This window comes from Mytilus californianus, unplaced genomic scaffold (genome assembly GCF_021869535.1).
Source record: "Mytilus californianus isolate M0D057914Y unplaced genomic scaffold, xbMytCali1.0.p SCAF_11, whole genome shotgun sequence".
Classification (NCBI taxonomy): domain Eukaryota; kingdom Metazoa; phylum Mollusca; class Bivalvia; order Mytilida; family Mytilidae; genus Mytilus; species Mytilus californianus.
The window spans coordinates 65087404-65100671 of NW_026262593.1; the positions used below are offsets into that span (position 1 = coordinate 65087404).

The 13268-nt window shown below is 32.8% G+C and overlaps 1 protein-coding gene and 1 long non-coding RNA gene across 2 annotated transcripts; one reads left to right on the forward strand and one right to left on the reverse strand.

Annotated features, from left to right (window-relative positions):
* Nucleotides 1–219: 219 nt before the first annotated feature.
* Nucleotides 220–3953, reverse strand: LOC127720538 (E3 ubiquitin-protein ligase TRIM71-like). The gene is made up of 2 exons (XM_052227132.1): nt 3857–3953; nt 220–2206 (listed from the first exon to the last, which is right to left on the reverse strand). Exon 2 carries the CDS (start codon nt 2196–2198, stop codon nt 528–530), a length of 1671 nt encoding a protein of 556 aa, XP_052083092.1. The 5' UTR covers nt 2199–2206; nt 3857–3953; the 3' UTR covers nt 220–527.
* Nucleotides 3954–8210: 4257 nt separating this feature from the next.
* Nucleotides 8211–11622, forward strand: LOC127720539 (uncharacterized). Its single transcript, XR_007990842.1, has 2 exons — nt 8211–8596; nt 10969–11622. It is a non-coding gene; the product is annotated as an uncharacterized LOC127720539 (long non-coding RNA).
* The last annotated feature ends 1646 nt before the right edge of the window (nt 11623–13268 follow it).

Consider the following 13268-nt stretch of genomic DNA (forward strand, 5'->3'; position numbering starts at 1 on the left):
TTCCTATAAAATTGTTTAAGAAATGCATAAAATCGTTTGACAGTCTGATCAAAGATCCTAGGACAATGTATGACTGGAAAATGCATGCAATAACGAAAAATGTTGTTGACCTAAATTTGATTGGTTAAAGATAGGAAAATATTAAACATAACAAGCTTTCTTCCTCAGTTTATATAAACTTCTGGATATTTGTGTTTCAAGAGGATTGTAACATAAACCTAACCCTTAAGGCTTTAATGCAACTCAACTAATTCGAAGTAAATATAATGTGCCTCTATGGTTTTCATACGAAATACACGGTAATAAGTATGACAGTCGATCAAATTCCAGCTTTCAAATAATTTGCTTCAACGAATCATAAAGTTTCATTTTATAAATGAAAATGAAAATACATAATCAGTTGCTTACATTCACATAACTTAATTTGGTGGATAGTTATAAACATTTAATCAGAAGCCTAATGATAATTATGGTATCATTTCAAAGAGGACATTTTGCTGTACCATTTGTAGTTTGAAAATGGTTAGTTAATTGTACAATACTTTATACAAGGCACAATGATCACCGTATTGATCACAGATCAGGAGGGAATTTTTGTCCTTATCATAGCATACCACACGCGGAGTTGAATACCTATCAAAATTAAACAGTTTTTTATATGCTTTCCCGTCATGTTGTATAAGTATCAGGTTTTTAGATGTACCACCAACAACGAAAACGTTACCCCAACAATCATTTGCTACGCCGTACGGAAACCCCAAAGAATCATCCTGAAACTTCCATACTTCTTGTCCATTCATATCATAACAAAATACATTGGAATTTGAATAACTTGAACAGAATAGATAGTTTTTAGATGCAGATATATAAAGTCTGCCTTCTGAAGCCATATCACATAGTTTCTCTCCCGTAATGTCAAAAACGGCAACTTGATCAAGTTTTACGTAAATTTTACCATTTGACTGACTCAATCCCCCACAATGGCCTCCTGTCTCTATCTTTTTTTCAACCCTATTATTGCGATAGTTAAATATTTCAAAGAATCCGTTACCTCCGTATGAGATTGCAATGCGATCCAAATCTAGCACTGTGATATCATACGGATCAGCAGAAACTTGAATACTGCCAATGTAGTTACCTTCTTCGTTGTATTCCAATATGTTTCTGTTTTTTTGGAAGGTGGCAAACAATAGATGCCCGTTAGGCAATATCGCACAACCTGAAATCGACAAATCATGTCCTCTTTTGATATCGACCTTTCTTATTAGTTGGAGGTTTATGTCAGCGACATTACCCGAGGGTTGAACCTTTTGCTGTATTTGAGCCTGCTCTATTTTTACCTCTTTTATGTATAAATTCGAGGCATGTTCAGCGACTTGAATTTCTCCAAACTCTTTGACTACGCCATTTGATAATTTCTGAATATCACTGTTAAGAACCAGGTTGAATTTGTAATCGTGGATATAAACAGTTGCAGTTTTACATGATTCTATTTCACTCATACCCAATTTGTCAATTTGACGTGTTCCAAGAAATACTTGTAGATCGGAGGCAAACTCTTTCATCTGCAATACTTGATCTTTTAATTTGATAAACGTTTCCTCGTGTGAATGAAACTGTTGTAGAAACTTATTACATTTCGATTTGCATGTTTTTGATGCTAATACCAATGTTTGATTTAATTTTTCTTCCATCTTGTCTAAATGATCATTTATTTTTGTTCTCGTATCTCGGATAATTCTTCTTATATCTTTCTCTTGCTTTTCAATATCCTCCCTGGCAGTATTTCTATTATTGATGCAAAGTTTTATATTAAGCAATGCTATTTCGATTGCCTCCTGTAAGTCGGATAAAGCGGTGGATTGTCTTGCATTTGTAGCAGCAACATCTATTGGTATGACATCGGAACAAGATCCGTGTTCAGTCGGCAAACATATCACACAAAGAGTTTTGTCGTGAAATTTACAAAACCACTCTAGTTTCTTGTCATGGAGGCTGCAGGTGAGAGAGATTGGAACGTCTTTTATCTTCCGATAATCGTCAGTCGAGATAAGTTTATGGTCCCTTGTCGTTTTGGTTTTCCTGTGATTTTTCTCACACTCTTCACATAAACCCTCTTCACAACTGGTACACCATTTTTTAGCATTCTGATGGGTTTCATCGTACAAACATGGTCCACAATGTATAACGGTGGTCATGACCCAACCTACGTTAAACAAAGAATCTTTAGTAAATTTCGGAATATTAATATCTCTAGTAACGGTCAAATTGTCTATCAAATAATTGAAAAAAATGTGTCAACGCATATTCCTAACATTTAAATAGTAAAAATTATTAACCAAAATACCGAACTACACGAATTCATATAATTTCGAAAAAGGTGGAAGTCCGTAAAAACTGACAAAATCAAACGCTAAATCATCTTATTGAACGAACGGAAAACAAATTCTTGACTTGGTTAAATCTTTTTTCTAAAGAATATGGTAGGTTAGCTTGGTTTTATAGCTAGCCAACCCTCTCACCACTTGTATGAAGTAAACGATATATATTCTTCATCTGAAATATAAAAAGGTATAAAAACGTTGGCTAAATGAGACTAAAGGACATATATAGAGAATTACTATTAGAATGATTATAAACTTTTAAAATCGTTAATAGATGTTTTAATAGCACATTTAATTCAACAGTTCATCTGTTAGTTCACACAATTACCCCTATTTTTGACATTTTTACCTATTATGTCTGTTTGTTTTGTTCACACATCGTTGTCAATATAATGAAATTTTGTGAAAAACTGGCCTACAAGTGAAAGGTTTAGCTAGCCAGGTTTAATCCACCATTTTCTACATAAGTAAATTCCTGTACCAAGTCAGGAATATGACAGTTGTTATCCATTCGTTTGATGTGTTTGAGCTTTTGATTTTACCATTTGATTAGGGACTTTCGTTTTGAATTTTCCTCGGAGTTCAGTATTTTTGTGATTTTACTTTTTATCCATTTAATCTTACGCTTTGTCTCCCGAGAGTAAAATATGCATGACAAGATCTTATAAACTATCCTGGCGTTAGTTAGGACAGTGTGGATTGGATCAACCACTACGCTAAATCTTACTCATATGCCACAACCATAGGACAAATCGGTACAATTATAGATTAGACGACTATTTTTGTAACTGAAGATATGAGACTTCGAAAAACATGTCGCTAGTGAGTTTAGAGACAGACATACCTTTCTAGGTTTGTAAAATTCTTATTTTCAACCTTAAATTAAACAGAAGAGCCATCGTGTTTAAAGTATAGTAAGCCCCGGACAGTGTCACTTATTTTCCTGACATTCCATGAAGAATTTAATAAAGTTATGTTGGTGTCTATCCCTAAAAAATCGAATAATTAAAAAGAATCATATTAAAACATATTGCTTAGGCTTGGGATAATGTCTTGACTGGGACTAATAAACTAATACTAATACTTAGTATAATATTATCAGGTCTTGATCATGAACAAACATATCCAAGTTTTGTAAAATTCAAGCAACGAAAAGCAAATACCATGTTTGACATGTTTGAATCAGAGACGTTTATATGTATCTGTTTTAATATAATCAAAATACGTCTGCTAGAGATTGTTCTTGTCTGAATACACGATAAATGCTGATAAAAATCTAATTTTCTTGCAATGACTGCAATACTATACATGTATTTACTTTTTCCCAACTAGAGAATATTTGGGACACGGATGTTGAATAGTACAGTTAAGACTCGTCTCATCGACTCGTTTATAAAAGAAATGTTAGAAGCGTGCGCTTTTTTTTATACAAATTGAGAATTTAATGTTGATTGAATGCATGTTTGCTTTACCTGTTAAATGATAAACGATATGTAGCCAACGCCTGTGTGTGTTTACTTATGATCATATCTAGGGTGGTATCACCCGTAATCTCCCATGTATCACGTGCCAATGACTTTGTCGATAATCATACATGTCATATACGCGGGAGAATTTGAATTCACATCTTAGAACAGGAAATAACTTTATCGTATTAATAAAAAATATATATAAAGAGAAATAATGACAAGCGAACGACTACGATACACTGAAGTTAGAACGGAGTGTACATTTCTGCTAAATCTGAATAAGAGAAGGAAACAAGTAGGCAAATATTGTTTTTTTTTTGTGTATTCAAGCATTCGCGTTCACTGTGGCAGAATTCTACTTGATTTTAATCATGGAGGAAAGATTGAGAAATTGTAGATATGATTGTCATGTTAGCTCTTGAGAATCGATAAATTTAGTTGCATTGTATCATTACGACAGCTACTTTAACATTGTATTTTTAAAGACAACTGTTTCCTCAAGATTATTATAATCTTTTGATATTATATTTAACACGAATTCAGACCCTTCCTGTGATCGATCTCTTATGCAAGTCATTGTAGAAGAGAGGCGAAAGATACCAACGGGACATTTAAACGCATAAGTTGAAAATAAACTGATAACGAACGCTATGGCTAAAAACGAAAAAAAGAAAAACAAACAATAGTACACAAAACAAAACATACAAAATTAAAGACTGAGCAATACGAACCCACCAGCAACTGTGGATGATCTCAGGTGCTCTGGAAGGTAAAGCAGATCCCGTCGTGTTGCTCATGTTATACAAACCCGGTAATGAGTCTAATTCGGTAGGTAACATTCGGGGAAAGGGGACGTGATTATAGTTACAACATTTGGAGCATAGCCAACGTAGAGCTGCGGAATAAAAGTATTAAATTATTGGGGTTTATACTTTTAGGCTTTTATACAACTTCAAGATATTCATTGAATTAGTAATCAAGTCGAATTTACAAAAGTTCAATAAAACATTTATGCAACTCGATAACAAAATACACACATATGATTCCTTTTTTAAGTTGTGCATTTTCAGGATCCAAAATAAAAGACTGTTGTCAAGGGCTTTTATCATCACTCCGTCGTCCGTTTGACATCCTGCGTTAATGATAATAATTATAATATCTTTATTTAGAGAGTGTAACTCATTAGTATTACACACAAATTTCAATAAATTCGATAAGCAATTATTGTAAGGCATTAAAGTGCAAATATTACAATGTTAAAAGTACGTAGATTTGTAGTTATGTTTAAATTTAAACACAGTTTCTGCGTTTGATTTCTAAATAGTATTAGGAAGAGCATTACAAACTTGTGGTCCACTATACGAGAAACTAGACTTATACAAATATGCATTTGGCTTTGGAATTATTAAATTATCGGATGATAAAATACTCGCATTGTATTTTTGTATCATAAGACTCGACAAATATTCTGGAGCTAAACCATTTTTTGCTTTATACATAAGTAATGATTTATGATAATGTTTTCTCTTTGTTATCGGCACAATGTCACATTCGTGAAATAATTCGCTAGAAGGTTTGCTGTAATTATGTTCGTTTATACTTATTCTTCATGCCCTCTTTGCAGCCTCAGTACACAATCTAACGGAAAATTGTTGCAGTTTCCCAATATTGAACATCAATTGAATCTGCGTTCGTCGCTCGTCCGTCGTCATTTTTTTTCAAACATATTTTCCTTTTCGGCTATCAGTGGAGCATGAGACTTCAACTATTACTCAAAGCAAAAAATCCCAGCTCAAATCTTTTATGCTTTAGTCCAACGATAAAATGAGGACGATGCCCAAGCACGGAACCAATGTTATTCCCTAATAATACCATAAAATTTGTCAACAACATAACGACATCTGTCAAATGCGTGATAATATTCCTTTGTAAGTGATACATTATTAACACTGTAGTGGAATGTGCACGCAATGAACATATGCACATGTTATAAAGCGTTATTTTCATTTTTCATTTTATTTTCATAGAAAGGGTAACGACCCCTGTGCCCGTTTTCGTGCTTTCTCTCATCAGGGTTGCGATGCCAAGCCATCCATCCCATTTGAGCAAATTTTAAGCACGAAAATAATTCTAAATATCAAAGAAATTATAAACTTTATATATATATGTTTCTGCAAATATAAACAAAATTAATTTGATGCCGGTTACTTCCATTAAATGAAATAAGTTGACACTTATATTGCTAATATCTGGAGTATACACGCATTCACGTCTTGAAAATACAATAATTATTTTAGATTAAACTCATACTTTAAACTTTTATTTTGAACAGCATCCATGTTAATTACTGAGTAACGTTTCTCACAATTGTTATGTTTCATTTCAAAACATTTCAAATTAAATTAAAAGGAAAACTTGTATGTTCGTAGTTTTTTTTATCGGCTTAACCTAAGTTTTCATACAAACCTTTATAAAATTGTACATTTAAGTTCTTGGTTTACCTTTACCAACGAAATCCGCGATAAATGAATAATAATGAATCCACATTAATTAGCTGTACATGTCGTCTGATAGGGTTCACCTGACCTTGATCTAACATTTTTAATCCTTGGCAATTTTACATGTAAATTTATGATTCATTGAATGATTTATTGGTGTTAGAGCTTAACGCCGCTTTCAACACTCTTGGTCAGTTTTTAATGATAGAGAAAGATGGAATACCCGGAGAGAACCACCAACCTTTGGCAGGAAAATTTTCAATCCTAGTCAAACGTACCTGTAACGACCGGGGTTCGAATACACAACCTCAGTTTTGACAAGCCAATGATCACTGCAGATGTACTTCTCATAGCAATCGGTCACCAAAAATAAAATTAAAAAAAACCAATAACCTTTATATAGTAAGACCGTAATCTTAAGGATGCAATCGCGAACATAAGCAGGCAAGACTTTCATGGTGTGGAAGGCACCGTTCATTCATCTTCTTCTTTTTTGTGGGATCTAGGGTTAAATATAACATTTAGTAGATGTAGTATGATTGCCAATCAGACAACTATCAACAGTAGATGTAGTATGATTGCCAATCAGACAACTATCAACAGTAGATGTAGTATGATTGCCAATCAGACAACTATCAACAGTAGATGTAGTATGATTGCCAATCAGACAACTATCAACAGTAGATGTAGTATGATTGCCAATCAGACAACTATCAACAGTAGATGTAGTATGATTGCCAATCAGACAACTATCAACAGTAGATGTAGTATGATTGCCAATCAGACAACTATCAACAGTAGATGTGGTATGATTGCCAATCAGACAACTATCAACCAAAGTTCAAATGAAGTGAATGTAAATGTTTTCAGACTTTTATGAAACAAACAAAATATCAGTTTTCAGGATTACTTTTATAAAGCAGATCCTTTTTTGAAAATCAATGTTTAGTTTATTATTAAATTGAAATGAAGTATTTTTTTCACTTCCCTTCTGATACCGAAATTTTGTTTTTCTCTCCAGAAACAGAATAAATCAATTCATTAAAATAAATTGGGAAACATTTTTTTTCCTCCAGAAAAGATCAGTACCTAATAGTTTTAAAAGTGACAACTCATCTACCGTTTCAATTTAAGAGTCAAATAAACACATACAGCAAAACTGAATATGTAGCTGAGACACAAGCTTAAGTGTGCACATAATTTATAAAAAAATATACCAAATTTAAAAGTCTATGGTAGTTGTTAGGTAACTGGCTCATGTCATTTGAGCATGATGACATGAGCATGATTATAAAGCTGTGTTAATGTGAAGTCCTGTAAAGATTTAGACTATCTATAATTGACTTTACTGAAATAAAACTTTAAAATGACCCATGTCCTTAAATCTCTACTAAAGGTTTTCGCAATTAGAAAAATAGGGTACAGGTAGAATTTTTTTTTATTTTACTAATTATCTTAGTAACCTTGCATATATAAGGACCACCTGCAACCCTTTCAAAATTGCCAGTAAAACAATTAGGATAGGCATTTTAGGGGCATAACAATAAGGAAGATTAAGAAACCCTGAAACAAGTGTTTCTAATGTTGGCCTTAGTATTCTCTAACGATTAAAATACTTACAATAAGATTCACGTTTTTACATAATGAACATTTGCCTTTCAGTATCTTAATTTAAATTAATTGACAGCCTCTCTTAAAGTAACTTTAATACTATAAGTACTATCGGAGAGATATACTTAACCTACACATGGTCTCTTCTTGTCCTGACATATAATACTCATTAATTAAAACAGGAATAGAATCGCTGTCAAATCATAGAATAAGCACACAACTCTCAAATAAATTTAGTTATACAATAACAACTAAAACTAGTGTTTCAAGTGAATACAACCTGATATTATATCATTCGTCACAACTCGGCCGATTCCGTACCTTCGATAGAAGAAGAGTAACGGATTCACCCGAGGATTGCCGATTGAATATTATACCAGTAGAACAATGGATTATCGACTGGTCGAAAACTCAGAACATGAAAGAACAGAATTTAAAATTCGTTCCGATCTAAAACCGGATAAAGTTTGTAAACTAAAAGGAATTGCACACTTGAGAGATCAGCGAAAAGGACTGGCGTTTGGACTAGCAGTTGGATTTATAGCAAACGTTTTGTTTTGTCTTGCTACTGGTTTGATAGTTTACAACTGTCATAGTGATTTACCAAATTCGGCTAGAAACACAACAGTTTACGGTAATTGGCTAAATTAGTTACGTTGCTGTTTTTCAGTTTTTCAGAGTTATTTTAACGAATATCGTTTTATATGACAGATAGAAGAATTTTATAATTTTAAAATCTTTGCACTAAAAAAAATCATACTTAGGTAATTTTCAAATAAACATGTACTTTCATCGGTACTGGTTGAAAATACGGGTTTTGTTCTATTGCGCTGTTATAAAATTTTGGAATAAGTTTATGTTAAGAAATGTATATTCATCGTGCAAAGCTCTGATTCTTTGTCCGGGTTTGACTCTTTCTTGATTCTTTTTTGGTTTTATTAGCTCTATCAACGTTTGAATTAGGTTTTGGATTTTCAAATATTTTGGCCTCGAGCATCCCTGAAGAGAAAAAATTGTCAAAATCAGGTGTAAATCAGTAAAATTGGTACCGTTAATGTTTTTAGATGTATAGCCAGGGGTCTTCAAACGACCTTCAATCATGAACAGTAGATATTTAAATTTCTTTTTAAAAAAAAACCCAAGTTTGAGATCATTGCAGTTTGGATTGATTTCAACAGAAATAACCCAAGACATGTATTTCGAAAAATAAGGACTGTCAAATATGCTGAAGATTATAGGCATTTTCATGAAAAATAGCGAGTTGTTTTTGTTGTTATTTACGACGGACGTTGATTGAGGACAATAGCTAACACTGGAGCCAGTCGAGAGAATAATTTTGTACAATAAATTGCTTCATATCCAAAGAGACTTCTTAAGATTGCTCACATTTTTACTTAATTTTTATGTTTAATTGTCACAAACTTTTTCTACATACACGTAACATGTTTAATATGAACAAAAAAGATATTTTTGAAGTTTTAAATTTCCCAACTCCAAGTTTGTTAATATAAAAATAAGAAGATTTGGTATGCTTGCAAATGAGACAACTCTCCGCCAGAGACCAAATAAGGTATAAGTTAAGCCACTGATCGAGTTTTAAGGGGGGTGGGTGAATATTCAAAATTATAATTTAATCTCGAAACATATCCATGTGTCTGTCACAAGCTAGGAACCTGATCAATGGTTATCTTATGCCATTTGTGAATGTTTTCATTGTTTCGAGCATTTAATGTTGATAACAAACCTTTAATGGCGTGTGTTTAATTTATTCTCAACTTTAATATAACACATGACGATTTAGAGCTTGATATATTGTATAGACACATGTCTATTGTTGAAGATCTGGAAGTCTTGTAGTTGTGTGGTTGCTTTTATTGTTGAGTTTCTGTCTCATTGACGTATACTCCATCTCCTTTTACTGTAAATCATAGCATCAATTACAGTGTATTATATGGGCAATTTGCATTTTCACCTTACTTACAATAAAAAAATCTGCTCTGAAAGTATCCGTTCAGGACCTGGTTTTGGCTTGTTATATTTGTTTTGTGTCCAGTCACTCTTTCAAAAATTGTTAGCCAGCTAGTGAAAAACCTCAGACCATCAAAAATCTTCATGCATTCGGACGCGAAACAAAGAATAACAAAACTGTGACCTTATCAATATAATACAGAACGTACATGTAAATTTATACTCTATTAATATAGACCATAACTAATAAAGATATTTTTCAAACTATTAGGAAACGTCATATGATTCGGCTTTCCTTTCTTTCAAGTCCATGACAAGTTTTAATTTGTAATTACCAACATGCTCTTCTTTCATGTTTGACATGTGCTACTAACATGGTAGAAATGTAAAGTTAGCCCTACGATATAAGGCTTCAAGGACGCTGTGTGTGTTTTCATGTTTTAAACTTTTATATATTTTTGCAGTTTTATTATGGGAAGTGGATATTTTGCACTAATTGATGACAAAAAGTACACAACCTTTACAAAATCCAAGCAAAGGGAAGCGCTTTTATTGCTGTTCATCATTTGAAAGTCACATTGAGGTCTCGATCGTGGCAAAAGCTCACAACTGATTGCAAGTTTTAGACGGCCCCTAAAACCAATTTATACATACTCTGCCATATGTCGATAACCTTTGCACATATACATAGGTAATATCAACAAATTACAGAAGAAATAGATGCATAACGGACACAGAAATCTAAAGAATACTGGCAACTTTATTGCCTGCCAATTCACTGTAAAATACAGAAAACAATACATAACCGTGTACAGCCAAGTGGCACATTAAGAAAGTTGTAGGTAGGAAATGATAAGTAATGTGTATGCAAAAATCAAAAATTTCTAAACAAACCGAAAAACAAACAGTGAAAATTTTCTACGGTCTCCATACAACACAAAATTTAAACTCTAATGTAGAGTAAGATAAGGGCTTTCGCGTACTAGTATCATTTCAAAACACAAATCTACACATGCATAATATAGTTATTTCTTTCAGTTTCAGAAACAAGGGCAGTCTATGCCTCTGCGCCACAGATTATGAATGAATCAAACGGAGTCGCATTCACAGCTCTAATAAAGGATTCAAAATTTGACAGCGATACGTTAAGAAATAACAGTGTTATTGTTTACGACTATGTTGAAACGAATGTCGGCAATGGTTACAATAGCACTTCCGGTATGTTTGTTCCGCCATATAGCGGAACGTATGCTTTCACTTGGTCTGTCTGCGTACTGGGAAAAAGAAAAACGGGGAGTAATGGAGAAGTGTCTATCCAACTTGTGAAAAACCGCAGAGTCATATTTACTGTTCATTCGGATACCGAGATCAAATGGGACGACGACTGTACCTCAGGATTCATCATAGAAAATCTGGTAGAAAATGATCATGTCTTCACAAGAGCTACTCGACACTTGGAAGGGAGCATAAAAAATGACGCTGCTTCAAGATGGGCTTTTTCGGGATGGAAGCTGTTTTGAAACTTGACAAATAATGTCGTGTTGTAAAATTATACTTAGGTTTCTGAAGAGCGCTTTTATGTTTTACCTTTCAATATTGGAATACAATTTTTCATTTTCATAGAAGGATTGAAAGAAACGAACTTTTCCAGTGGAAGTTTGTGCTTTTGGTTGTAATAAATTTAGAATTTTTTACATTCGTTTTATTTACAGTGGCACTTTTCCGTATAATTTATTTGTTACATTCTGTTTTAAAAATTGTATCAAGTTTTTAAGTATTGTGTTTCTGCAATTAAAGACACGATAGATATTTGGTCGGAAATGTTATTATGTTAAGATGTCAGTACACTGTAATTATAAAGGAATCTTACGGGCAGTCATTTCCTGTTTGGTGATACATTAATTCATATTATACCCGGTAAGCGTGTTTTGTAGTAACATATTACACAGCTTTGTTATTCAGTAATATTTGGCCTGGAACATATAATGTGACGCTGTACAATGTAAGCAATATTCAAATATTCTTGTTTTACGATACTGATCCCTACTGAGCTAAGAATTTTCCGGCACTGTCTAATAAGATTTAGGTATAGCTTGTACGACACCGCACACAACGTCTTATTGCGCTACCTCATGTCCTCAAATAAGATCAATGTTTATGAATGTCATGTCTGAATTGTAGGTGAGACATGTATCATGCTTTGTAAGGAGTTTATGGTTCTAACGGAAGCAGCAATATTGATATTTTTCATTTATCACTGAGTAATTGTCGTAGTATAAATAGCTGATCGTGTGTCTACATGTATTCGACGCTTGCTACAGATATTTACAAAATCTTTCAAAACATGAATATAAGAGGAGATAATTTATAGAAGCAAATTATTAATTTGAAATACTTCCGCTTATAAAAATCATCAGGTTTCCGAATGTTTTATGGTAAAAGAAACATTATCCTCATTTCAAAACGTGAAAAAAATATGTCCATTTCATACTTTAGTTAATATTATGCGTCTTAATACTTTAATTAAAGCGCGGTTCTAGTAACTTTTATTGTGTGGAGGTTTCTACTAGGACTACATTGACGATAATGTTTTAAAAATCGTTTTAAACCTTTAAAACTGAATATTCTATTACACGCGACTTCATAAATATTATCCATATGATAAAACATTCGAAGCAACAACAAAAATCAAGTTTACAAAACTCATGTGCGATGAGCTGGCAACTTTTTTCTAAATTATCACAACTTTTGATCTATTTCAATTTTCATTTTCTTTTCTATAACCACACTTCGTGATCCTCTTTTCCGGGACACATTGCCATCTGAATAGTTTTATCAGAAATAACAGTCAAACATAGTTTACTTCTTATCTCCATCAGGGTATTTTCCTAAAATACTTTTTTTCTCTTATAAAAGTATAAACGATAAGTTATAAATATAAAAAGATTTAGTATGATTGCCAATGATACAACTTTCTAACAGAGACACAATGACGTAAACATTTCCTTCTAACTTCTTCACATCTGTTTCACAAATGACGACGGATATGTTCCAATTGTCGTCACCACAATTTTATAATTTTGTTGTTATGTATACGTGTACAGTTCCAATAGAGAAAGGAAATATTTTTACAAAATAAATAATATTGATGTTCATAGTACATGTATCCATTAGTTTTCAATTTATATATCTTTGATGCATTTAGAACAAATTGGAATGAACGGACGTTATAAACTGATTGTCAGAGCAAGGATGAATGGTTGCTTTACGTCCAGTGACAAATATTACATGCATACCAGGACAAGAATATATTGAAGTGATATGCAGATTATTACCCC

Bases quoted from the DNA above. Each gene is read 5' to 3' on its own strand.
- LOC127720538 (XM_052227132.1), bottom strand. From the start codon at position 2,198: ATGACCACCGTTATACATTGTGGACCATGTTTGTACGATGAAACCCAT.